Genomic DNA, 27,419 nt, shown 5'->3' with positions numbered 1-27,419 from the left:
CAGACTGATGGGGGGGGGAACCCATGAATTACTAATATGAATGACAGAGGGAAAATTACACATTCTACAGATATTGAAAGAATAGTAAAGTATTATCATTGACAAATTTATGCCAACTTAGATGAAATGGACTTTAATTGAAGGCACAAACTACCAAGTCTCATTCGGAAATAAACCCTGACACCTATGGTCAATTAATCTTTGACAAGGGAGGCAAGAACATCAAATGGGAAAAAGAAAGTCTATTCAGCAAGCATTGCTGGGAAACCTGGACAGCTGCATGCAAAAGCAATGAAACTAGAACACACCCTCACACCATGCACAAAAATAAACTCAAAATGGCTGAAAGACTTAAATATACGACAGGACACCATCAAACTCCTAGAAGAAAACATAGGCAAAACACTCTCTGACATCAACATCATGAATATTTTCTCAGGTCAGTCTCCCAAAGCAATCGAAATTAGAGCAAAAATAAACCCATGGGACCTAATCCAACTGAAAAGCTTTTGCACAGCAAAGGAAACCAAAAAGAAAACAAAAAGACAACTTACAGAATGGGAGAAAATAGTCTCAAATGATGCAACTGACAAGGGCTTAATCTCTAGAATATATAAACAACTTATACAACCCAGCAGCAAAAAAGCCAATCAATCAATGGAAAAATGGGCAAAAGACCTGAATAAACATTTCTCCAAAGAAGATATACAGACAGCCAACAAACACATGAAAAAATGCTCAACATCGCTGGTTATAAGAGAAATGCAAATCAAAACTACCATGAGATACCACCTCACACCAGTCAGAATGGCCATCATTAATAAGTCCACAAATAACAAGTGCTGGAGGGGGTGTGGAGAAAAGGGAACCCTCCTAGCACTGTTGGTGGGAATGTCAACTGGTACAGCCACTATGGAGAACAGTTTGGAGATACCTTAGAAATCTATACATAGGACTTCCATATGACCCCGCAATCCCACTCTTGGGCATCTATCCGGACAAAACTCTACTTAAAAGAGACACGTGCACCCGCATGTTCATTGCAGCACTCTTCACGATAGCCAGGACATGGAAACAACCCAAATGTCCATCAACAGAGGATTGGATTCGGAAGAGGTGGTATATATACACAATGGAATACTACTCAGCCATAAAAAAGAATGACATAATGCCATTTGCAGCAACATGGATGGAACTAGAGAATCTCATACTGAGTGAAATGAGCCAGAAAGACAAAGACCATATGATATCACTTATAACTGGTATCTAATATCCAGCACAAATGAACATCTCCTTAGAAAAGAAAATCATGGACTTGGAGAAGAGACTTGTGGCTGCCTGATGGGAGGGGGAGGGAGTGGGAGGGATCGGGAGCTTGGGTTTATCAGACACAACTTAGAATAGATTTACAAGGAGATCCTGCTGAATAGCATTGAGAACTTTGTCTAGATACTCATGTTGCAACAGAACAAAGGCTGGGGGAAAAATGTAATTGTAATGTATACATGTAAGGATAACCTGACCCCCTTGCTGTACAGCGGGAAAAAAAAAAAATTAAAAAAAAAGAAGTAAATAACCTGAAAAGTCCTATATCTGTGGAAGAAATTGAACATATATTTAAAAACTTCTCCACAAAAAATGTCAGGGCCCATGTAGTTTTACTGGTGAGTAGCACCAAACATTTTAAGAAGGAATAATACAGTTTTACTCAAATATTCCAGAAAACTGAAAGAGTTGGAAACACATTTTTATATGGCCAGATTTACTCCAATATTTGCCCTAATAACAAAACCTGAAAAACATGTTATAAGAAAAGACAACTACAGACTAATATTCCACATAAATATAGATGAAAAAATCCTCAATATATGTTAACAAGGTAAATCCAGCAATATATACAAAAGATAATACATTATAACCATGCTGGGTTTATGTTGGACATGCATGATTGATTCAACATTTGAAACTCATTCAATGTTATTTACCATGTCAACAGACCAAAGTAGAAAAACTACATTTTCTTCTTCACGGAGTCAACAAAAGAGCATATGACAGACTTGAACCATAGAACCAACAGTTTATCTTTAAACAAACCTGAATAAGGCCAACAGAATGATAAGGAGAGCACATTGTAGACATGAAAGCAAGGCCCACAGTTGTTCCAGAAAATCCTTTTGCCCTGCAAAAAAGAGAGAAATCAATGCAATTTATGACTCTAAATATATTTTCTATAGACAATTCATCCAGAACCCTAACTGATTAGCAGAGAAACCCACACTGTGAAACATCACTCTTAAATATTTCCTTGAGTTTTTGAATTTTGCACAAAGTGGTTTTGATTTTTTTGTTTTGTTTGTTCGTTTTTGTTTTGTTTTGAATGATGGTTCTCCTACCACTAAGTCCAAGCATCTAGATGTAATCACTTCTAATGTTTTAATCTCTCATTCACAATTATTATATTTTTTATTGTAGAACTCATCCCTTGTCAGGAAATATAGGGATTTTTTTGTTCTAATATTTTTTCCTTTAAATATGTATATCTTCTAATATTAGTATTGTCACGTGTTTATATTTTCATCATATATTTTTATATATCTTTCCTTTTAGCACTATTTTTTGTTTGTTTGATTGTTTGGGGCTGCACCCACATGATATTGAAGTTCCTGGGCCAGGGATCCGAGCCACAACTGTAACCTATGCCACAGCTGCAGCAATGCCTGATCCTTACCCCACTGCACTGGGTGGAGAATCAAACCCATGTGCCTCAGAGACAATTTCAGATTCTTAATCCCCTGCACCACATGGGGAACTCCTCTTTCAGCACTGTTTCAGCTACAGCTGGATTTGGAGTTTGGGCCCATTCTGAAAGCATTTGTGTTACTAAAGCACTTATATCCAATAGAAATATTTGTCCTTTGGAAGAGAGAAATTTAAACCACTTGCATTTATTTACATAGAAAATATGTTTGGTCTTTAGTAATTTAATTTTAATTTCTGTCTTTTTTTTTTTCCAGAGCTGCACCCGCAGCATATAGAGGTTCCCAGACTAGAGACAGAATAGGAGCTCTAGCCTCCGGCCTATGGCAAAGCCACAGCAATGCAGGATCTGAGCCAAGTCTGCAACAGCTCACAGCAACACCAGGTCCTTAACCCACTGAGCAGGGCCAGGGATCGAACCTGGGTCCTCATAGATGCTACTCAGATTCGTTAACCGCTGAGCCATGACAGGAACTCCGGTTTTGTTTCATTTTGTTTTTCTTTCATTTTGTAATAATTCCATGTGCTTTTTTTTTGGTTATCATTATTCTGCTATCTATTCAAGATCCTGGCCCTGGTTGGTCTCCAGAAATTTGCAAGATATGTATCACTTAAAAATTTTCCTTAGTTGATACATTTACATAAGGAGTTGAATTTATATTTCTCACTCATCAACATCAAGAATGAAGAGTATTCATTTTGCCATGAAAAATGAAGGCATTGGAGAACTTCCTCCAGATTTCCATTCCCTATGGAGTTTTCAATATCTATTATTCTGAAATGATATTTTGTATCATCCATGGTATTTTAAAGATTTCTATTCTTTTAAAATTACATGGTAAAATTAGACTTAAATCTATATTTTTGTGGATTCAAGTCTTACTTCTAGTTCATTTGTTAAAAATAAAATCTTCCTCCATTACAGAATCAACTATTTTGGTTTCTCTTTCCAGTGGAAAGAGTACATTTGGGCTTTAAAGTTCATACCTCATTATGCCTAGGTATAAGTATATTTTGTTATTTTGTCAGGTAACTAGTAAGACTCTCAATTTACTTGTGAAATGACAATTACATCCTTCCATCATATCTTTTTAGTCCTTTTATCCTGTTTCTTCTGCTCTATTCAGGAAATCTACTCTTGATATTGGGTAACCATTTTTTATCTACACATCTGCCTCTTGTCTCTGATTTATATCTCTCTACCTTATTTCTTCATGAAGAAGAAATGATTGATTCAACATCTGAAATTCACTCATTGTTATTTACCATGTCAACAGACCAAAGTAGAAAAACTACATTTTCTTCTCCACACAGTCAACAAAAAAGCATTTGACTGACTTGAACTGTAGAACCAACAGTTTATCTTCAATTTGAGCTTGGTGCTGGATTCTACTTCAATTTGAGCTTGGTGCTGGAACCAGCCTGATGAAAGTTGAATTTCCTTACCACTCACTAGCTACGAGACCTGGGAAATCACCAAATCTCTCCAAAAAAAATGAGCATGTGTCTTATGGTGGGCCCTTGAGTCTGGAACTCACTTTCCAAATTAAGGAACTGCAGAAGCTGTCCTTTGAAAATAACTCCCAGTGAGCCAGCTATGCAGTATTCATATCCTTCCCTAAAGCTGGATGAATCTATCTATGACTTGTTCTTAACCAAGAGAATCACAAGCGACACATGTGATTTCTAAGACTGAGTCCTAACAAGCCTGGAAGCTTTTTCCTGGGCCTCTTAGAATGTTTCTTTTGGGGAAAGTTAGTCATTTCGTAAGATGTCTGGAAATCTGAGCCTGTCGTATTGGAGAAAGTCCAAATTAGCCACATTGAAAGCTATCTGTACAAAGAGATGACCAACCAGCATCCCAAGCGAGAAGATTTGTTTTAAGTCAGGAAGTTGTGGGCTGATATGCTATGCAGTAACAGATAACCAGCACAGAATATTAATTAATTCTGACAGGGCCTACACCACTTATTTCCCATGACACTCACTGTTTTCTAAGGAAGTGAAACTCAAGTAAGTTTAAGTCACTCTTTATTACAGTCTGATTTCAAGTGTAAAATTTCCAGTAGAATTTACTTGAAGCACAGTCTCAGCACTTTTGTATCCTTTATAGCTGTTAGATTTACTTGCCTTATTATTTTAAAAAATTAGTCACCAATTAGTCATTTTAGCAGGATAGTAGGAGTACAGGATTAGAATACAATGTTCAGGGAGTTCCCGTCATGGTACAGTGGAAACAAATCCCGACTAGGAGCCATGAGGTTGTGGGTTCGGACCTTGACCTTGCTCAGCAGGTTAAGGATCCGGCGTTGCCGTGAGCTGTGGTGTAGGTAGAAGACGTGGTTCGGATCTGGTGTTGCTGTGGCTGTGGTGTAGGCTGGCAGCCACAGCTCCAAATCAACCCGCAGCCTAGGAACTTCCATATGCTGCCAGTGTGGCCCTAAAAAAAAAAAAAAGAATACGATGTTCAATTTTCCTTCTGGCCTAGAATTTTGTCCTGACTGGTGTGTAAAGTTAATTAGTTCTTTTAACACACTGACTCTAAATCCCTCTCACCATTATCTAAACCTGTCTTTCCTTTCTGCTATACCCAGTTAAAACAAGTTCTTATGAATCATTCCTAAATTATTAACTTCTCTCTTAAAAAAAAAAAAAGGGAAAAAAACTTGGAACAAAAGTAAAAGCATATTCAACATACACTCCAAATGAATATTTTTTAAACTCAGGATGGAAATGTTCTAAAATTAGGTTGTAATGATGGTTGTACAACTATAAATATAATAAAATTCACTGACTTATTTAAAAAAAATTTAACACGCTATGTGTAAACCACCTCCTCTTACTCTGTACTCTGAGATACCACTTGCTTTGCCAAAGTTTTGAAAAATGTCTGTGCTAAATACCATAGAATGTGCAAGGGGGAGAATCCATACATACGTGATTAGCTGAGCAACATCATGAGGTTTTCTTCTTAGGAGGACATTCCCTCTCCACTGAGAAAAATTTTCCAAGGTGGAGCTTGCATTTGAGGTTATATGTATCTTATCCTTGTCATTCCAGATTTCCATCCCAATTAAGGCCACCTGGGTATTGAGCTTTTTATAAAGCTATTGAAAGAGAATAAACGGTAAAGCAACAACTCATAACGGTACTAGTATCTTTTAATATTTTCAATGTATTTAGATTTTCAAAACTTTCTAAAAACCTTCTTCCCCTACTTGTGAAGTGGAAGGTACCATCTCTTTTGGCAGAAGCTAACAACCCCAACTGTAAGCAAAGCAAGGCAGACATCCTTAGATATTTCAGGTCTATAAACTCCTTTGTTTTTGCTTTTGTTTTTAGGGCCACACCTATGGCATATGGCATATGGAAGTTCCCAGGCTAGGGGTTGAATCGGGGCTGCAGCTGCCAGCCTATGCCAGAGCCACAGCAATGTAGGATCCTAGCCGTGTCTGTGACCTACATCACAGCTCATGGCAACACCAGATCCTCAACCCACTGAGCGAGGCCAGGGATTGAACCTGCATTCTCATGGATACTAGCTGGATTCATTTCCACTGTGTCACAACCGGAACTCCCTATAAACTCCTTTTTTGTTTCTTGTTTTTTGTTTTTGAAAAAAGGGCCTATTGAAACAAATGTTTCCTGCTTGCAATCTCAAGAAATACTGTAATTTCCTGCCCGTAGTTCATCAAATGCTATGTAATTTTCTCAGAGTCATAATATTTCAGAATTAGCAAGCTTGACTCAGTGCTGATATGGACATTCGAAAAGGAACATGCTTCATGAAAAAGTCCTGCATATGTGAGTTGCAATAAAGTCATCCTCTAATGCTTAAAACTGGACTGAACCAAATAATCTACAATGCATGTAGGGTAACCTTTAGAAATAACGAGTCAGGCCTATGAGACAATCGCTCTAAAAAAACCCCATAAATTGTTATATTTTATAAAACAGTTCCTCAAAGAGTACTGACTCTAGTTATAAGATGAGTAAGTTCTGGGGACTTAATGTACAGAATGGTGATTATAGTTAATAATACTGTATTATTGTCACAAGACATGTTTCTACAATATTTTCTTAGCCTCTTTGCTGAAAACTCCATCTTGTCCTGCTTTACTTTACCCCATCTTCCTGCTTGAAAAACAGTCGCAGTGCTGGTAAATGACTTAAGCTTAAGAACAAAAGCCTAAAGGCATAAGTTATTCATGTGGTCACATTATGAATGAGGACAAAATGTGTTGATCTAGGCATGCTGGACCTGTGCAGATGGGCATGTCGTTTGCACAGCATGATATGTTCCTCTAAAGAATAAGAGGAAGGTGAGCCTCATGGCCCCAAGGGGTTTGTGAGGGGTCGTTAGCAGGATCTGCATTAGCATGGAGAACTGAGGTGCAAACCTAGGCACACTGGGTTGCTGCAGATAGGCACGCCATCTGCAGAAGCACAATGGTGATTCTCTAGAATGCTATGCATAGATAGCTGATGCCAAGCTTCCTCAATGCTAATAAATATTAAATGCCTGAAGGTCAGAATAAAAGCTTAATCAGCAACCGGTTATGTGACTTTTAAAATAATTTTAAAAAACCTATATCCTGCACCTACAACCCCCTCCTCACTGGACATAATCCTAAAGAGCACAATGAAAGCAGTGTGGTTTCTTGAGGCAGAGCGCTCTTGGTCCCTGAGACCTTGAGTCCGGCTCTTGGTCCCTGAGACCTTGAGTTCCCGGGCTCCCACCTTTACTTAAGATAAATGTCTCTGTGTCTTGTTTTATGTTAACTCTTTTCCTTAAGTTTCACAGCACCTGTTCTTCAGCCCCACCCTGCTGAGCTGGTCTCGGCATATTATATGCTTCAAAATTGCTGATAGAGTAGGTTTTTAATACTCTCATCAGAGAAAAGAAATGATAATCATGTGACGTGATGGAAATGTTAGCCAATCTAGTAGGTTAGTTAGCTTAACTGGTTTGCAATATATAAATGTATCAAATCAATACACTGAACAGTTAAATTTACACAATCTAATATGTCAATTATGTATCAGTAAAGCTGGGGGGGGGGAAGACAGAGTTACAAGCTTTCTCCTAGGCAACTTCCTGGTGAGAAACATGATTTTTCTTTCTTTCTTTTTTTTTTTTTGGCCACATCCTCGGCATTCAAGTTCCTGAACCGAAGCAGTGCCACAGCAGTGACACTGCTTCTTTTAAGCCACCATCATCTCTTCCCCTGAATGATGGCACAATTCCCCTATCTGGTCTTGTCTCTGCCCTTGCTTTCTCCTTCAGTTTATTTCAACACAATGGTCAAGATAGTCTTTTAAGAATGGGGATCTGAACATGTCACACCTCAGCTCAGACTTGCCAATGTCTTCCTCTCTCATTGAGAATAACCAAGTCCTTACATGGGCCCATCAGGGTCTTGAGGTTCTGGCCACTGCGGCTCTTCAGATGTCGTCTCCCATCCTGGCCCTGGTTCACAGCATTCCAGCCGCAATGGCCTCCCCCTTGTTCTGCAAACAAGGCAGGTGAAGTTCTGCCCTCAGGTCATTTGCTCTCCTTAGAGTCAGACTTCTCTCCTTCCCTTCAGGGCTTTACTTGAATGCTACCTTATTAGGGATGCCTTTCCTATCTGATGTAGCATCCACGCTATCTCAACATCTGCCCCTTTTTTTCTTTATCAGCATCTTCATAGTCTTTGTTTGGCTTGAATGTTTGCCTCCTCGAATGAGTAGGCTAACTCCCTGAAAAGAAGGGGAACTCTTTGAAAAAAGAGCCATTTGTCAGTTTTGTTCTCCATTTTATTCGTGTCATCTAGAAAAGTGCCTGGCACAAAGCAGAGCTTAACAAATATGGCCCGTTCTTGGGGTATCTTAAGAGGGATCAGCATACTCTTCGTGCTGAGATAAGCCGCGCCCTAGGTCATTGAATCCACCTTTCTTTTCTTTCTCTCCTTAGAGGATCTGCAGAACCACAAGTCACTCAGCTATTTCAACTAAAGAGGCTAATCATATGTTCAACTAACAAGAAACTAACATGATTTAAACAGAAAGGATATAAAAATATATTTTTTAAAGTTTTTGGAAATCAGACAATAAAATCATGTTTAAAGAACAGAATCAACAATTGTACAATAGGAGTTCTCACTGTGGCTCAGCAGTTAATGAACCCGACTAGTATCCACGAGGATGCGGGTTCAATTCCTGGCCTTGCTCAGTGGATTAAGAATCCGCATTGCCATGAGCTGTGGAATAGGTCGCAGACACTGCTCAGATCCTGCATTGCTGTGGTGTAGGCCAGCAGCTACAGCTCTGATTTGACCCCTAGCCTGGGAACCTCCATCTGCTGCAGGTGCAGCCCTAAAGAGACAAAACAAGAACAACAAAACCAGTTGTATAATGCAAATAGGCTTGGAAGTCTAACCAATCTAAGTTCAAATCTTTTCTCTACTGTTTAGGGAAGTTACTTTGCTTCTCAGAAGCTAGTTCCTTAGCTATTAATTAGGTTTAATAATATTTTAGGGTTGTTTAGAGGATTAAATGAGATAATACATTGAAAGATGCTAAAGTACCAGAGCTTGGCTTCTTTTGTTTGCTGGTTGGTTGGTTTTTCAATTTTCTTCCTTAGATTGGTTTTCTATTGGGATTTGTCTGGCAAAGTTTTCTTACTGGGTTTTAGAAAAACAAAAACTATTGGGGAAAGAAACACCCTCTATACCTTCATGGACCTGAGAATAGTGTGGCAGGTAGGTAATTCACTTCTCTATCATGTAAAATTAAAATTCAATTAAGTAGCCAAAGTTGTGGTTGCCCTTCAAGAACCAGCCAGTAGTATTAATGTTAGGACTATTGGATTTTCTTCCCTGCATCATGAGTATTCACAGAAACACTCAAAGACAGAGCATAGCAAATTTTTAAAATTATACTTGATAAAATATATCATACCATGTTGATGTAATTGACCATCTCAAACACCCTCTTTCTTATTTCCTCTGGATCTTGACGATACTTTATAAACTAGAAAGCAACCAAGACAAAATAGAGATATTGATGGAAATGAATATAACTAGGTTAAAAAAATCACTTTATCTTACTTGTCACTGTAATTAATGATCAATTATAAAGATTAACATTTAAATGTTAGAAACAGAGCACTTTATTTTTCTAGCTAAATTAAAGCACTTTGGGAGAAGATATGATGTTTTGCCCCCTGAAATACTAGCTCAGTGTAAAGCTCTAAGGAATTATTCCAGATATATTTTCAGTTAAATACCATGGTTTGCTAAACTGTACAGAGCAGGTGCAAGGAATAGTCTATTCATTTTAAAAAATATGAGCAGTAAATGAATTTAGTGTAACAAGAGAGGCCAAAGCTTTCAGGTCTGAACTAACTCACTCATCCATGTTATCATAACACAGAATTTGTCCTTTTGAGATCACACATGTGGACCTCAGGTTTAGAACAATCAATATATCAAAATCCATTATTATGAAAAATTAGTAATGAATATTACCGAAAAATTGCCTTTTTTCAGAAGATTCTATTCACTCATCCTTTTTATTTACCACTTGCTGATAAGCATAAAATTTATCCATGATTTAGCTATTTATTAGAAGACAAAGTTACAAAGAAATTTAATTGGAAAATAAATTTGGAGCTCTTAGGACAATAAGAAAGAAGCATTATACTGAAAAAACAAATAAGTTTATACATGTAATATTAGGTATACATTCCTTAAAAGGTGAAACTGTATCCATCTAATTATGTCAGATCTCCTAGGCTCCAAACAATTTGTAAAAACAACAACAACAACAAAAAACCCTCATATTCATGATTTTAAAAAACATTTATATACTTAATATCACCTCATAAATTGATATGGAGTAACTTTTTTGGGGGGGGGGGCTTTTTAGGGCCACGCCCACGGCATTTGGAAGTTCCCAGGTAGGGGATTGAATTGTAGCTACAGCTACTGGCCTACACCACAGCCACAGCAACAAGTGATCCAAGCTGAGTCTGTGACCTACACCACAGCTCATGGCAGTGTCAGATCCTGAAGCCACTTGAGTGAGGCCTGGGATGAAACCCACATCCTCATGGATACTAGTTGGCTTCATTTCCACTGAGCCATGACGGGAACACCTAGAATAACATTTTAAAAGACATATTTATCTGATATAATTACCTCACCATTATCCAGGACCAAATAATATTCTACGTATTTCTTACGTTCCCAACTTTTCCAGTCTTTGGAATTCTGTAATAAATATAAAAAGGCAAATTACTAAAACAACATCTTTCTCTGCCAGAGTTCTTCTTTAATTTGTAATGTGTATTTCCTAAGAGCAGGTTGCTCTCTGGGAATAAAGTGAGACAATATTACTATGTTGAGCCTAACTGACCAGCCAGAATCATCTAGGACAAGGCTCAGAATGTCAGAGGTAGAGAAGCATTGGTAATATTTAGTCTGGCCCCTTTATTTCACCCAGGAGTGTAAAGGATTACACGCCTAATTAAAAGTGTGCTTAAAATAAAATCGAAGTCTTCAGGTTTTTTTCAACAATGGACTTCCTCCACTATCATGTCATGAAATACAGACACATTAACTTTCACAGCCTCCCAGGGTTTTATTTTTGTTTGATTGCCCTTTATTCCTATCACAGTGAATCCCCTCTCCTTTACCAAAGGTGCAAAGCCCAGAACCATAGCACCTAGTCTGCTCTTCTTCTCAGATAGAGCTGGATCTCTCTCGCATTCGAAGTTTCCTTATTTTCAATTCTTTTCTCTCCATAAAACAAAACAAAAAACAAAAATCTTGTTTCATAGTAGATTTTTTACTGACCCAGATTCTTGGACTCTTTAAGGGCTAGAAATTGATAAAAGGCCAGAGGAGGAATCCAGGCAAAATTTTAATGGGATTCACACTGCAGGACAAGGGAGCAAAACTGAGTAACAGTTTCCTTTGCTTGCTCCCAGAGGAGGGGGTGAGCTGGGCTCTTAAATGAGGTAAGGGCTGGGGGACTCTTGGGTCTGGCAGGAGGGATGGTTTGGGTGGTCTACCCACCCCTTGGTGGTCTTGCTGTGTGCAGGGATCCTGTGCATCTCAGAAGTGGCACCTGGGTTTTGGTCTGTTTGTATCTTCTTACTCACAATTTGCCCCCACTGCCTAAGCATGCAGTTATTTCATCCCTTACTGTTTCTTTGCATTCTGCTGCTGGAGGAAACATTTGTGTAGGTGTAAAAACCGCAGCAAAGGGTCCCAGGTCCCAGCCTATCTCAGACTGTCCAGTTAAAAAGTAGCAGATATACTGGAGTTCCCACTGTGGCTCAGCAGTAATGGATCCCACTAGGCTCCACAAGGACGTAGGTTGGACCGCTGGCCTTGCTCAGTAGGTTAAGGATCTGGCACTGCCATGAGCTGTGGTGTAGGTCACAGACATGGTTCAGATCCTATGTGGCTATGTCTGTAGCTCCAATTGAACCCTAGCCTGGGAACCTCCATATGCTGCAGGTGCGGCCCTAAAAAGCAAAAAAAAAAAAAAAACCATAAAGATTCTAAATTGAATTGATACTGACATGTTAAGTAAAGAAAAAAAAGTTTGTGTTTGTCAGCACATACTGGGGGAGGTCATCGGTGGGTGGGGAGTACAAAGTGGGATGAGATTAGAGAGGTAAGTGGAGCCCTAATCAGAAAGGGGTTTGTAACTTGGGGTCAGTGTGGTAGTTTTTTTTTACTAAATGCAATGAGAAGCCATTAGAGGGTTTTAAACAGAAAAGTGACATGAAGTGATTTAGAATAAAAGAATCACTCCATCTATTGCGTAGCATGGATTCTCCAGAGGCAGGAATGGGAGTTGGAAAGTCAGGCAGAGTCTGCTGCCATGGTTACTGTGAGATGGATGGTGCCATGTGGTACTGGGAAGAGGGAGCAAAATGAAAGATCTGGACTACGTGGTGGCACTCACTGATGGACACCATGGGGAGAAGAATGAAGGAATGAGGAATCAAGGAGAGTTTCTAAATTTGGGTCTGAGAAGGAGGTGACTGGTGGGACTGTTGACTGAGATAGAGGAGGATGAGGAAGAATCAGGTTTTATTTGGGGGCTGGAAATTGGTAGTTCTGTTTTGCCCACATTTGTTTGTGACATTGGACATATCACTGCATGCATGAAGCAGGGAGTTAATTGGCATTTGGAGGAAAGGCCAAGGCTGGAGATATGTATTGGATGGTAATTAGCGCAGAGTTCCTTTTTTTTTTTTTTTTGTCTTTTTAGGGCTGCACCCGTGGCATATGGAGGTTCCCAGGCTAGAGGTCCAATCAGACGATAGCCGCCAGCCTACACCACAGCCACAGAAATGCAGGATCCGAGCCGTGTCCGTGACCTACACCACAGCTCACGGCAACACTGGATCCTTAACCCACTGAGCAAGGCCAGGGATCAATCCCGCAACCTCATGGTTCCTAGTTGGATTCGTTAACCACTGAGCCACAATGGGAACTCCCAGAGTTCCTTTTTAAATAAGACATCTCATTGGGTGAGATTACCTAAGAAGAATGTATACATAAAGTAAAGATCCGGACCCAGAACGGAGCTAAATGAGGTATGAGGACCTCTAATATTTAGTTAGCTAGAGGAGAGGTAACAGTGAGAAGGACTGAGGTGGGGTATCATGAGTGAGGTAGGAGGAAAACCTAAACAATAAGAGGTTATGAAGGCAAAATGATTGGCCATGGTTACCAAAGAATTGAGACAGAGAGACTATGGGTCTGTCCCCAGCTGCACCATGAGATCAACATCCATGGGAGTATACAGCTCAAGAGTGGTTCTCCTGGACTCTTAAGCATCATGACCCTGGTAGAATTTAAACCTACAGCAAAATTGAACCCAACAGAAATTCTATTGGTCTTATTCAGACCAACTGCATCCAGTGCTTACAGACGCTGAGAACGTCTGTAGAAGAGATGATAAGGTGTGACGTGTATCCTGAAGCAAACAAAGGTAATAATGACAATGATATTGTATATACACTCTGAAGTTTCAGACACAAGCCATGCTCACTTTTCTTCTGTGACTGGAAACTGAATTTGAGGTATGGAAGAATGGTCTAAGTTCTGTGGGCAGATCCTGTCTTTATTTTGCCTGCTGCTACATTCCTAGCATTAATGGCAGTCCTTGAACAAAGATTTGCTGAGTGAGTTCATTCACGAAGGCAGCAGGATATCTTATCTTGAAGCCATAATAATACTTTACACCCTGTTGTATGTTGTCGCACTGTGAAAGTTGTCTGCTTCTAGAGAACCAGCATTGTATCCATGCATTTTTCACATCCTTGCACTCTATTGTTAATAATAGTCGATCCATATGCACTTGTTAAATAAATAAATCATCAATGTACAATAAGGTGGGGGGTTTTTTTGGTCTTTTTTTGTCTTTTTTAGGGCTACGCCCACTGCATGTGGAAGTTCCTAGGCTTAGAGGTCACATCGGAGCTGTAGCTACCAGCCTACACCACAGCCACAGCCACAGCCATGCCAGATCTGAGCTGCATCTGTGACCTACACTACAGCTCAGGACAATGCTGATCCTTAACCTACTGATCGAGGCCAGGGGTCGAACCCACATCCTCACGGATACTAGTTGGGTTCGTTAACAACTGAGCCATGACAGGAACTCCACAATAAGGTTTTAATGTCTCTGTAGCCTATGAGTTTCAACAATGACTGTAAAGTTTCAGTCCTTTGCAGCTGCTAAGCCTGGAACGCAGAGCAACCATGACAGGATACTTGAGAGCATTGCAAATAAAATAATAAATAAATAAAAGTAGGGATACAACCAGACTGGAGTCAGGCGGGACCATATTCCGATGAAATCCATGTGGCCATAACACGTCATCCATCCCACAGTCACTGTTAGTCTGTTGTTCCTGGGGATCATCCTTGAAGAGTGCGTGTTCCTGTTCATCCTGATCCGTGGGGCTTAAAGGTTCAATGAAATACCTTTGATCTCCCTGACTGAAGTAACCCCTGAAAAACACGAAAATTCAAGCTTCCTAAAAACGTTCCAGTCTTGAACATGAAAGACTTGTAAACTCTAAAACATTGCCAATGCCAAAGCATTCCGAGGTCCTGGCAATAGAATATATTAAAATATTACCGCTGAGGAGACTCCTAGAGATTATCTAAATTTATGGACTTGACTAGTGCAGTCATTCAGCTAATCTATGTCAGAGCTGGTGCTAGAATGTCAGAGCTCAGTCCAGTCCAGTATTCTTCCAGTTCCCATGTCTCATCTTCTTGAAATGTCCACTGACAATGAAAGAGACTTTGGAGTCTTACAGATAAGGGTTAAAATTCTTGATCTAGGAAGTTTCCCTGGTGGCTCAGCAGTAACAAACCTGACTAGTATCCATAAGGATGTGGGTTTGATCCCCAGCCTCACTCAGTGGGTTAAGTATCCAGCGTTGCCACAAGCTGTGAGGAAGGTGGCAGATGCCGCTCAGATCTGGCATTGCTGAGGCTGTGGCATAGACCGGTAGCTGCAGCTCCGATTCAACCCCTATCCTGGGAATTTCCATATGCCTAAGGTTCAGCCCTAAAAAGAAAAAAAAAAAATTCTTGGTCTATGACTTAAATGCACATAACCTCAGTTTTTCCACCCATAAAATGGGAATAATGATACTGACCTAGTAGGATAGTTGCAAGATTGAAGGAGATAATATATAAAGCACATGATCAATGAATATTATCAATGTCTTCTCAATTCTCTTTGCCGAACCCCAGAGCTAAGATTCATGTAACCATTATTTAGGAAGGACCTATTATTCATTAGTTGTTGCTCTTTTCCTTTTACCTCCTGCCCTTGAAAAGAAAAAGAAAAAGAAAAAAAAAAAAGAAGAAGAAGACCAGCAATAGGGCCTGTTAATGGATTTAAAATGAGTATTTTAGAGGCAAGATGTCATCGAGGAATGTAGGTTTCTGGATTAGGCAAGTGTTTGGTTGACTATTTCATTCACTGAAATAGGAAACACTGGGGAAATACCGTATTGAGGAGAATATCATTAGTATGATTTGGAACATATTAAGGTTGCGATTTCCTCAAGATACACAGATATGAAGAGGTATGGAAGAGGACATGAGATGGTCAAGTCTGGGCATCAGAAGAGATATCTTATTATAGACAGATACGTGGGAGGGGGTCATTAACATCCAGGAAGAAATGGATCTCATAGGCATGGACAAGACACGCTAGAGAGAGAGAGTTTAGAGTGAAGAGAGTAGGAGGAGAGGAGCTTCTATTCCCTACAGATTCTGACTCTAAAACTGGGACTTGAAAACCGCTATTTCAAAAACAAGCAAACAAACCAAAGCAAATCTGCAGGCGATTCAGAGGTATAATTTGCAAACAACTGCCAAGAAAAGCCATGTTTCCTCCACATTTCAAATTTGAGCCCTTAGGACTCATCTTCAACTGGAGTATACTGAATCATATTTGTGATTCTTTAAATAATTAAACACTTACACATAATGCACCATCATTACAGGTATATACAAACCACTGCAAAACCTTACCTGAGACCCCTACACGTGCTGATGCTAGCATCGGAAACTGTTTCGTTAATGATGTGTCCTTGGTAGTAACAGTTATCCTAAAGAAAATGGAAAAGGGTTTTTTTTGAAGGGAACGTGTGTGTGTACTTTAGACCCTCTGCTACATTTCAATTTGAAATCTTGGAACAGGATCTATAATGTTTTCAAATCATTTTATGCTGAGTAGCAGTCAATTGAGTGCTGTAAAAAATTTTAAAGGAAGCCTTTTGTGGTTCAAATCTTAAATATTTAATGATCCCGAATGCTTAGTTAGATAACAGGAGTGGATGCAATCTGGAAGAAACAAATTCATAGATGTAAATTTAAAACCTGAGCCCCTACAAACCTCAAACATACATTCTATCCCTTGGTTCATTATTCATTAAATCTTCCTAACATGTGGGAGCTCTTTCTAATGAATAGGTTCCTCAGGTTGTGTGGTTATTTCTTGATTTATTCAAAGAGCTCCACCAGATTAATTGGATTAGTACAATATTTCCGCCTCCACTTGAAACAAAATACTCAATCTTAACACTTTTTCACGTACTTTAGTCTAATACATCTTTCTGCTTTGGGACAGATGGGGTATTGGCCCACATAAACCTCTGTGCATTGCTATGGAAGAGAATGCTTCAAAGTCTTCCAATAGAAAATGCTGCTCATGGAGTTCCCGTTGTGGCGCAGTGGTTAACGAATCTGACTAGGACCCACAAGGTTGCGGGTTTGATCCCTGGCCTCACTCAGTGGGTTAAGCATCTGGCGTTGCTGTGGCTCTGGTTTAGGCACGGCGACTACAGCTCTGATTAGACCCCTTGCCTGGGAACCTCTATATGCTGTTGGTTCAGCCCTAGAAAAGACAAAAAAAAAAAAAAAGAAAAAGAAAAAAGAAAATGCTGATCAGAAAAAATGGCAATGATAGAACCCCCTTCATACCACTTAACTGTCTTCTCTGAGTAAGTGTTATGCATGGAAATTATTTAGGGAAAACTAGAAGTCTGCAATTTTACCACTGGAGAAAGAGTCTTGAGTTTGAAAGACTACATGATCTAGAAGAGGTGATTGACACTGAGTAAGAATACTAGATGCACATCATTTTCCACTTTTCTCATGAAATTCTCATTTTATGCATTCAATTCTTTACTTTTCTCATGTCACTAGTAAGAACACTAGATACATTTAATTCTTTACTTTTCTGCACACTCCCCTATAAGGAGCCATTGAAGGCTAGAAAGGGTTTCCATGGTTGTTAAGGAGTGTGTTTGTTCTTACCAAAGCGTAAAAATATCAGGGGATCTATTAGGAGATGGCTATCACTGAAAAAAGGCATTGTTGCTATAATGCCATTTCAATTTCACTAATTGTCTGGCAATGACACTGCCCCTGAATGTGTGAGTGTGAGTCACACCCCAGTTAACAATGAGTCTGGGGGAGTTCCTTTTGTGGCTCAGCCGTTAACCCGACTAGGATCCCTGAGGATGCGGGTTTGATCCCTGGCCTCGCTCAGTGGGTTAAGGATCTGGCGTTGCAGCTCGAATCCGGCAGCTGTAGCTCCGATTGGACCCCCTAGCCTGGGAACTTCCATATGCCATGGGTGTGGCCCTAAAAAGCAAAAAAAAAAAAAAAAAAAATCTGGGATACTTTGTTGTACCATAATCTGTGGGCTTGTGGTGACCTCCTTTCCACTGGAATTATAATGTGTTTCCGTGTAGCCTGGTGCAAGGAGATCCCTGGAGAAGAAAAAAAAAAAAAAGTCATATTAACTGGTGCTAATTGCAAAGTCTGGGGATCAAAGTGACAACTTTCCTTGGATGTGGAGAAAAGTTTTACCTCCTGAGTGCTTCCTCCTAGCCCCTCAAGACAAATCCAAACCTCAAGACAAATGAAAGGGATGTTTAAACAGGAGAGAGTGGGGAGGCAGGGCCATTCCTGAGGAATGCGGAACAATGTCTGTTTCCTCATCAAACTTTACATACCCGTCTGAGGAGAGATTCGAGGAAGAAATGGAACTAAGAAGGGAATAATTGATTTAAAAAAAAATGACTGAAAATAACAAAGTTCCTCACCAGCTACAGATAACTGCATTTTCACCCAGTCCTTGTCAGTTACTGGTCACTGTCAACAACTGCAGCCGTGGAAAATATACTGAAAATGGACTTGCTTTTGGTAGTTAGGAACCTTTCAGCATTTTCATCAAGCTTCTTCAAATTCTTTCCATTACCCACCAGAAAATAGGAGCCTGACTATATTTTTAAAGAGGCAGGGCAGAGTTCAGAGTTCCCCGATGGCCCATCTGTTAGGGATTTGGTATTGTCACTGCTGTGGCTTGAGTTTGATCCCTGACCTCAAATTTCCCTGGGGAAATTCTGCATGGCATGGACATGGCCAGAAAAACAAAACCAAAACAAGCAAACAAAAAAAGAAGCAAGGCAAGGAGAAAAGATAGTCACTAGTATGTATTAAATGCCATTTTGGAGTTCCCGTTGTGCTTCAGCAGAAATGAACCCGACTAGTATCCATGAGGATGTGGTTCATCCCTGGTCTCACTCAAGTGGGTTAAGAATCCGGTACAATGATGAGCTTGAGATGTAGGTTGCAGACACGGTTTGGATCCCGCATTTCTGTGGTTGTGGCAGCTGCAGTTCTGATTTGGCTCCTAGCCTGGAAACTTCCATACGCTCCAAGTGTAGCCCTAAAAAGCAAAGAAAAAAAAAAAAATGTCATCTCCATACGGGCCACTGGGTTAAACATGATCTGTGAATCATTGACTCATTTCAACAATCCTGCAAGATAAATATCACTCTCCTTATTTTCCAGGTGAGATTAAGCTCAGGTGACAAAGCATTGCATCCAGGTCTGCCTGGATTCAAAGCCTGTACTATTAGAGTTCCCCTTGTGGCACAGTGGAAATGAATCTGGCTAGTATCCAAGAGGATTCGGGTTGATCCTTTGCTTCCCTCAGTGGGTTATGGATCCATCTGGCATTCCCATGAGCTTTGGTAGAGGCTGCAGATGTGGCTTGGATCCCGCATTGCTGTGGCTGTGGTGAAACCTGGCAGCTGTAGCTCAGATTCAGCCCCTAGCCTGGGAACTTCCATATACTATGGGTGCAGCCCTAAAAAAAAAAAAAAAAGCAAAACTTGCACTATTTACATTGTACCATACTGCTTCCAAACTCTATTCAATTGTGCCTTTTTGCAAAAGGTGATAGTCTATTTGAGGGAGAAAAAAATATTTTGCTGTCTATATTGAACAATTGAGGAATTGAGAAGCTTGAAGCATAGAATTTGGAAAAACTACTTTTGAAATAGTCTAGATATAGGAAGAGCGAGATCTGGGTGAGAGCTGAGGCAGTGCCATTATAAAGGAATGTTGAATTCAGATAAACTGAATAAGAGAATGAAGGAATGAGAGATGATGTAATGCATAGAAAAAAAACAAAGGGTTAGTGTTTGGCTGGGTAGAAACAGCACTGGTGTTAAAATCGGGGGACCCCAATTCTGGTTTTACCACTGACTTTTTTTTTATTTTGGCCCTAGAGTTTAACTTATGTATGTCTTTTTTTTTTTTTTGATGAAAACAGTTGCATATTGCTTTAATACCTAATCTTTCAATGTTAGAATAACAAAATGCAATAATGTAGGGGAAAGATTTAAAAATCGATGTTATTTCACAGAAATTGATAAAATTGGTCTGCTCCCCCATCATTCACTGTGTTTTATGACTAAAACTCTCAAAAATACTAGTAAACTTTATCCAATATATCTCTACTACTTCAGAAGGGACAAATATTCGCTGAACCCCCTGGGTCAGTTGATGGTAAAAGCTGATTGGCCAAGGTTTGCAGGAGCCATAAGCAGTAACAGGCTCAATTAGCACGCTTTCCACATGCTAACGGGCTGCTGGTGAGGATAATATCAGAAGTAAAGACACTTACTTGTTTTTTTTCAAATAAAGCACTGCGATTTTTCCATTCACTGTCATTTCATACTTCAACTCAGTTTCAAATTTTTCCTGCAGAAGTGCACACACATTTATGGTAATTAAACACACACACACACACACACACACCCCCCAATATTCATTTGGCTATGTCCATCCGTTTAATCATTAGAAAGCAGTGCCTGCTTTTCTTTAGCAGTCGTCTTTATAGTTTCAAATGCCTGCTTCTGCTTTTTTTTTTTTTTTTTTAACAAATCAAACAACTGCCAACCATGGACAAGTTATCTGAGACCTTTATACCACCCCTAACTATCCATATGTCCAGACGCACATTCTACAAATACTATGTGAATGCTGGTTATATGCCAGATATTGTTTGGTTTTGGAAATTGTTCTCTAAGCAGGAGACATTGGTACCTAATGTCAGAAGGCTTATAATCTTGTGGAAGGATAGATAATAAAAGTGAATTATATGACCAAGGGTATATATATGGAACCAGGGTAGGATGTCTAACATCTTAAAGGCAAGAAAGGCTTTTTTGAGGAAGCAGCATGTAAGCTGAGATATGAATTAGCCGGGTGAAGCAGAGTTGGAAGTTATTCGAGAAGAAGGAATTGTGTGCATGTAGACCCAAAGACCTGCAAACCTCTCACTGATGTCTGGAGATCTTCTCCAGGCTAAGTGAAGATCAGAACATGGGCAGAATGACAGGAACCGCTTCTCTAAAGCAGGAAGAGATTATCAGGAAGAAAACATAGTCTCGGGTGTTCAGAAAGAGAAAATATCACCTTAAGGAATCTGTGTGGGAAAGGAGAACTGTTTTAGGGTTAGATTTCTAGATACAGGAGAAGATAGCGAAGTCTATGCAGAAGTATTTTAAAGACGATGTTATCAGGTACTGGCTTCTGACTTTGTTCCATAAAACAGGGTTACTAGCAAAGGTTACAGGCAATATGTACACATTCACCAGGAAGTCCCAGGACATTATGACTATTAAAGAGATCAAATACGGCAGGCCACACGTGATTGGGCCCCCTCGTTATGGACTGAGTACTATTTCCTTTGCTACATTGCACCTAAGGTCTCCTTGTTTCTTCCCTCTCCCGGCCAGAATAAGACCTGAGCTCATCTAGGGGCAAGCAAGAGTTAGAGCCCTTAGATCAGGATATCGTTCAGGGATTTGCCATCTCTAAAATCAGTCATTTCAGCCCAAATTTCCTTCAGATGATCAGTTATGGAAGTCTCCTCTGGTGTCAAAAATTCCAGACTATAAATATCTTACACAGTGGGTCTAGATGAGGAGAGACTGCTGTAACTCAGTTCATTTTCATGAATAACAGAAGCTAGGGAAAAAAAAAAGTCTGTGGGTTACAAATGAAAATTATGGGGGGATGGTTGTAACCACTTGTTTAGAAAGGCCAGACAGGATAAAAATGGTAGGTGGATTATTATATAAGCTTTCTATACAGAAGAGGCTTCCAGATATCTGTTTCCTGTCAGCAGCGTATTTTAGTGGATTTTTAGTTAAAATATTATTTGGAAGTTGTTTCAGAAAAGATAATTATTTGAGGAATGGGAGTTTTAGCTGACACTAGGGTAGAAGTTTGGTTGAAAGGAAATAGCTAGGAAGAAAACCAGAGACTATATATAAAAGAGAGTGCACTGGGTAATGTTATAACTGTACTTCTCAAGGAAGTTCGTGGTGGAGAGCAATGCCTGCTAAGAAGAAGTATGTCTTCCATACAGAACAGACTGGTGGTTGCCAAAGCTGGGGGGGTGGGGGTGGAATGTGGGGTGGGATGGACTGGGAGTTTGGGGATAGTAATATGCAAACTATTACATTTGGAATGGATAAGCAATGAGATCCTACTGTGTAGCACAGGGAACTCTATCCAGTCTCTTGAGATGGAGAAGAGAAATGTGTGTATATATATGTGTGTGTGTATGTATGTATGTATGTATGATTGGGTCACTTTGCTTTATGGCAGAAATTGGCACAACATTGTTAATCAATTATACTTTAATTAAAAATGGAAAAACATAGACGAAAGAATGTAAAAAATCAATTTTGAACCAAAAAAAAAAAAAAGGAAGTATGTCTTATTCTATCTAGATTCTGAACTGTGGGTTAGGAGAGGAAATAGACACCTTGATTGAAGCGCCTCTGATAGAAGGAAATGATTTGGAGCTCACTGAGTAAGATTAGCTGGGTATAGGGACGTGTATATATAAATTTCCTCCAGCAAGCAATATGGGTGGATTGGGAAGGCCACAGTCCTGGGTGCTTCTAGGATGGAAGCCTATCTGTAAAGTCAAGATGATGCCCAGGAGCAAACAAAGGAAACTTTGTGGCACAACTATGGTCATAACATGCAATAATCGGAGGTCTCTAGAAACCCTGAGGGACCCAGCTAAGGCCTGAAATTGTTCCCAGTATAGGGAGGTGTTCTGATCCCACATATTCTACTTTATGGCGTGGGTTAACAGCAAGACAGCTTTGGCTTCTTATATGACCTGAAGGCCATATCCTAAGAAGAAGAGTGACTACCTTTAGAATTTAAGTTTCAACATCAGGGACCTCAATTAAGTATTTCTTTAATATACAGCTATGTAGATATATAGGAACTGTATTCTACTTATACTCATTCATTTGTCCATTTGTTCACTTATTCATTTGCTCACCTACTCAACAAATACTTATTCAGATCTCCTTATGCCATGCAAGTAAAACATAATCAAGCATACAATCATGTATAAAACTTTCAAGATTCTTGAAAGTGCCCCCTGCAGAAAAGTTTCAAAATCAGAAAACTTTTATTCCAGCTCAGATTTTTCTCTTCTTTTCTTTCTTTCTTTCTTTTTTTTTTTTTTTTGTGCGTGTGTGTCTTTTTAGGGCTGCACCCATGGCATATGGAAGTTCCCAGGCTAGGGGTTGAATCGGAGCTACAGCTGCCAGCCTACGGGAGTCTGAGGATCTGAGTCGTGTCTGTGACCTACACCACAGCTCACGGCTCCTTAACCCACTGAGCGAGGCCAGGGATCAAACCTGCATCCTCACAGATACTAGTCAGATTCATTTCTGCTGAGCCACAATGGGCACGCCCCAGCTCAGATCTTAAATGATGTGGCCGTTTGTGATGCCGTCAGAAAGATGGAGCCATGCTCTTGGCACAGCCGACAGGTACTGCTGGTCCTTCAGGTCTCTGGTCCAGCAGAGGGCACAGCTGTCTAGTAAGTACTAAAGCCCTCCTCTTCACTGCTTTGAGAAGTGATGAATCCAGTCTGAGATCTATGTAGATACAGAGATCCCCTCAGTCACCGGCATTATAAATTCTGAGTGTTTCAAGGTATCGATAATCAATTATTTGCACAAGGAAGACCAGTAGTCTCAATACAGAAAACCACAAAGATGATTTCTGAGAACTTGGCTTCCACCTCAAAATAGTCAGTGAAAACAGGTACTTAGCATTTTTAAAAGACAGCCAAAAAGAATATGAAGAAAGCCATACTGGTGGGAAATCCAGTCATATGGGTCCCATGTAAATTTAATGGAAATATTTTGTTAAGAGACAAGTATTTTGGGGAACAGTGTCTCTGTGGGGTCTGTTGTTATAAACATATTTGCTTTAGAAGTTCCTCCCAAAGTTCTGTGAGGAACTTTGTCCTATTGAGGAATATGGGCTTCCAGTGAGTTTCATTCTATAATAGACAGATGTAAAATTATTATTTAGACTTCACTTATTTGTATTTTACTGGTTCCCAGCAGAAGACTTACAGGTGCAGGTAATGAGAAAATTACCATTGAATGAATCATGTTTTCGCTTTCCTCTTTTGACTGTGTTTCATGATGTGGTAAGACTCCTACAAAGTTTAATAGGCCTCTGTTTTGAAAAGACAGAGGCAAGTTTTATGTTTAATTACAGTAATTAACCCTAACTTAATTTGCACATATGCATGAATTCACCCACAATATTTCATTTTTTACTTCAATTTTAGTCTTCGCGGTTTTGTTTGTTAGTGTGTTTATAGATGATGGCTGGATGGATAGATAGATAAATGATTGATGACTAGATAAAAGTTGTATGACATTTCTTCAGAAATAGCAGAATTACCATAAAAAATTAAGGTTTACTCTCTGTGTGATCTTGGACAGTTTATTTCAACTGTCAAAATATTAACCTCAAAATAAAGCTAATAAAAGAATGTTGCATTATTGTGAAGGTTAATAAAAAGAAGATAGGTTGAAAAACCCCACAAATGTGTGTGCATATACAAAATATATACATATTAAACATAGTTATACACACACACACACACACACACACGCATATCATATGTATACATTGTATGTATATATTCAAGATTCTTTGTTAAATCAAAACTGTACCTCTTGACCTGGCTGCTTGATCTCTCTTTTATGTAGTGGATGAAGTCTTCTGGGAAAAACTACTTCATACTTTTTCACTTCAGGGAGTTCTTTTATAGCATTTGCTGAGCCAAGAACAAAAAGTTACAAAAGATTTAGCTAAGCAGAACTAACAGGCTGTCTGATAATAGTCATCTGAATTACATTAATTACATTTCTTTCTTTCTTTTTCTTTCTTTCTTTCTTTCTTTCTTTCTTTCTTTCTTTCTTTCTTTCTTTCTTTCTTTCTTTCTTTCTTTCTTTCTTTCTTTCTTTCTTTCTTTCTTTCTCTTTCTTTCTCTCTTCTTTCTCTCTCTCTCTTTCTCTCTTTCTTTCTTTCTTTCTTGGACCTTGCCCCTAGCATGTGGAGGTTCCCAGGCTAGAGTTCTAATTGGAGCTACAGCTGCCAGCCTACGCCAGAGCCACATAGCAACGCCGGATCCAAGCCGCGTCTATGACACACACGCGTGTCGAACCCACAACCTCATAGTTCCTAGTTGTATTCGTTTCCGCTACTCCACGATAGGAACTCCTGGATTGCATTTCTGATGAAAGATGCTACACAGGGGTTTAGCTGAGTTATGTTAGAGAGCTATAAAAGTGCAGACACAGGGAGTTCCTGTTGTGGCGCATCGGAAACAAATCCAACTAGCATCCAGGAGAATGGGGGTTCTATCCCTGGCCTCGCTCAGTGGGTTGGGGATCTGGCATTGCTGTGAGCTGTGGTGAAGGTCAAAGATGCGGCTTGGATCTTGCATTGTTGTGGCTGTGGTGTAGGCCCGCATTATAGCTCAGATTGGACCTCCAGCCTGGGAATTTCCATATGCTGCAGGTGCGGCCCTGAAAAAAAAAAAAAAAAAAAAGCATAGATATAGAAGAGACCAACAAAATCAGAAACCCACTCTTCTCAAGTCTTTAGCCTATATTTTCAGATATTTCCTAACTGAAAGTCACCAGTGTTACTTAGCTTAGTGAACATATATATAAGATATGTACATTTTTGGCAGTGCCCAAGGTATGCAGAAGTTCCTGGGCCATGGATCAAACCTGCGACACAGCAGCAATCTGAGCCACAGCGGTGACAAGGCAGAATTCTGCTGAGCTACCAAGGAACTCCAACATATATATATATATTTTCATTTTCCCACTTCTGTTTGCAACCTTGGGTCCCCTGAGGGAAAGTAGCAAATAGAGCAGACAAAAGCCAGATCAGGAGGGCAGAAACCACATTCATCCTCTAAGAAGCTAATCGGTATCAGAATAATTGAATTGAAGCTCTATGAAAACTTTAGAGAGTTCTCAACATGAAATAACTAATGGATACCACTTTGGATTCTAACATATTTTTCTTAGCTTTCTCCATCAGTAATATTTTACACCAATGAAAGAAACAAAATCAATAAGAAAAGGCTCCATTCAAAGGGCTGGCTTTTGCAACACAAACCTTCATCTTTTTCATACAAAATATGAAAAAAAAAAGGAAAATGCAAGAAGCAAACAATGAGGACACTCTGACTGGCCTGGAAGGAACTGGAACATTATCTCATTCAACCTTCTATCTATTGGCATCTTGAATGCTTGTGTCAACGTTGTTTCTAGAAGTAATTATTTTAGAGAAATTCAAGTTTCCCAAAGCTCACACTGAATTTGCTATTTTCTTTTTTTGTTTTCCCACATCATGCAGTCCCTGCTCTGTGTAAAGAAGGGCCCAAGGAAATGTTAACAGACTTATCAAAGGCTGAGGGGCTGCAGGTGCACCGCAGAATGTAGACCCAGTGGAACCAGAGAACATGGTGTGGCCCCAACCCAGCAGTTTCCTAACGGAGACTGGAAAGGCTTTAGTTCTCTGTGGAATGACTAGCAGGTAATCTTAGCTTATTAAAATATGCAAATCTAAATTCTGTGATAGTATAAAATGTATGTTACCATAGTTGATCTTTTAGTACATGAAACAGTTATTTTTCATTAGTCATTTTGCATGACGATACACGTAGCCCAACAATGCTCCAGAGAAAAAAATATTTATTTTTTCCAACTTTCTTCGGAAACTAAAGCAGAAACTTTCAAAAATTCCTAGTCACGTTGATTTTCTTTTATCCTTTTAGGATGTTTCATTCATTTGACCATTCAAGAGCCATTTACATCTAACATTAAAGAATAGAAAAGGTGTTTAAGTCGGCTGACACTCATTGGGTCAAAAATGGAGTTTTAAATTGATGAAATGACTTTTCTTTCACTGGCACAAGATTTACTCTTTTTTTTTTTTTTTGTTAAAGGTAACACTTTTATTTTATTTTTTTCTTTTTACAGCCTCACCCAAGGCATATGGAAATTTCCAGCCTAGGGGCTGAATCAGAGCTGCAGCTGCCAGACTACACCACAGCCACACCGACACTGGTACCAGTCACATCTGGGACCGATGCTGCAGCTTTTAGCAATGCTGGATCCTTAACCCACCTAGAGAGGCCAGTGATTGAACCTGCATCTCATGTTGGGTTTTTAACCCACTGAGGCACAACGGAAACTCCTCAAATTTACTCTTAAAAATATTTCAAAAACACTTAAAGCCATGGCATCAACACTAGAATAACTTAACTCTGGGTTTAGTTTGGATTTTATAATTGTCTGAAAAGAGGGGGCAGGTTAAATGATCTCCAAAAAGAGTTCATGTAGTATAATTTTATGCAAATAAATACAGAATCTTCTCTAATCCCTTTGAAGAGGTAATGAT

General features: G+C 39.5%; 1 protein-coding gene across 3 annotated transcripts in view; it reads right to left on the bottom strand.

Moving 5' to 3' along the window:
* ADAM28 (ADAM metallopeptidase domain 28) overlaps positions 1 to 27,419 on the bottom strand; it is a 65,773-nt gene that overhangs the window by 32,953 nt on the left and 5,401 nt on the right. For all 3 annotated transcript variants that reach the window (XR_007132326.1, XM_047761679.1, XM_047761678.1), the window contains exons 2-10: positions 24,671 to 24,774; positions 20,278 to 20,354; positions 17,992 to 18,070; positions 16,326 to 16,402; positions 14,591 to 14,780; positions 10,941 to 11,012; positions 9,700 to 9,771; positions 5,695 to 5,864; positions 2,095 to 2,179 (exon numbers count right to left, since the gene is read on the bottom strand). Coding sequence is in view for 2 of the 3 variants with exons in the window: in XM_047761679.1 (XP_047617635.1) it covers positions 2,095 to 2,179; positions 5,695 to 5,864; positions 9,700 to 9,771; positions 10,941 to 11,012; positions 14,591 to 14,780; positions 16,326 to 16,402; positions 17,992 to 18,070; positions 20,278 to 20,354; positions 24,671 to 24,774 (926 nt within the window). In the remaining variant the exon portion in view is untranslated. The remainder of the gene's footprint in view (positions 1 to 2,094; positions 2,180 to 5,694; positions 5,865 to 9,699; positions 9,772 to 10,940; positions 11,013 to 14,590; positions 14,781 to 16,325; positions 16,403 to 17,991; positions 18,071 to 20,277; positions 20,355 to 24,670; positions 24,775 to 27,419) is intronic.

The sequence above is a fragment of the Phacochoerus africanus genome, chromosome 15, assembly GCF_016906955.1.
Source record: "Phacochoerus africanus isolate WHEZ1 chromosome 15, ROS_Pafr_v1, whole genome shotgun sequence".
Classification (NCBI taxonomy): Eukaryota; Metazoa; Chordata; class Mammalia; order Artiodactyla; family Suidae; genus Phacochoerus; species Phacochoerus africanus.
This window is presented reverse-complemented; position numbering and strand designations above follow the sequence as displayed.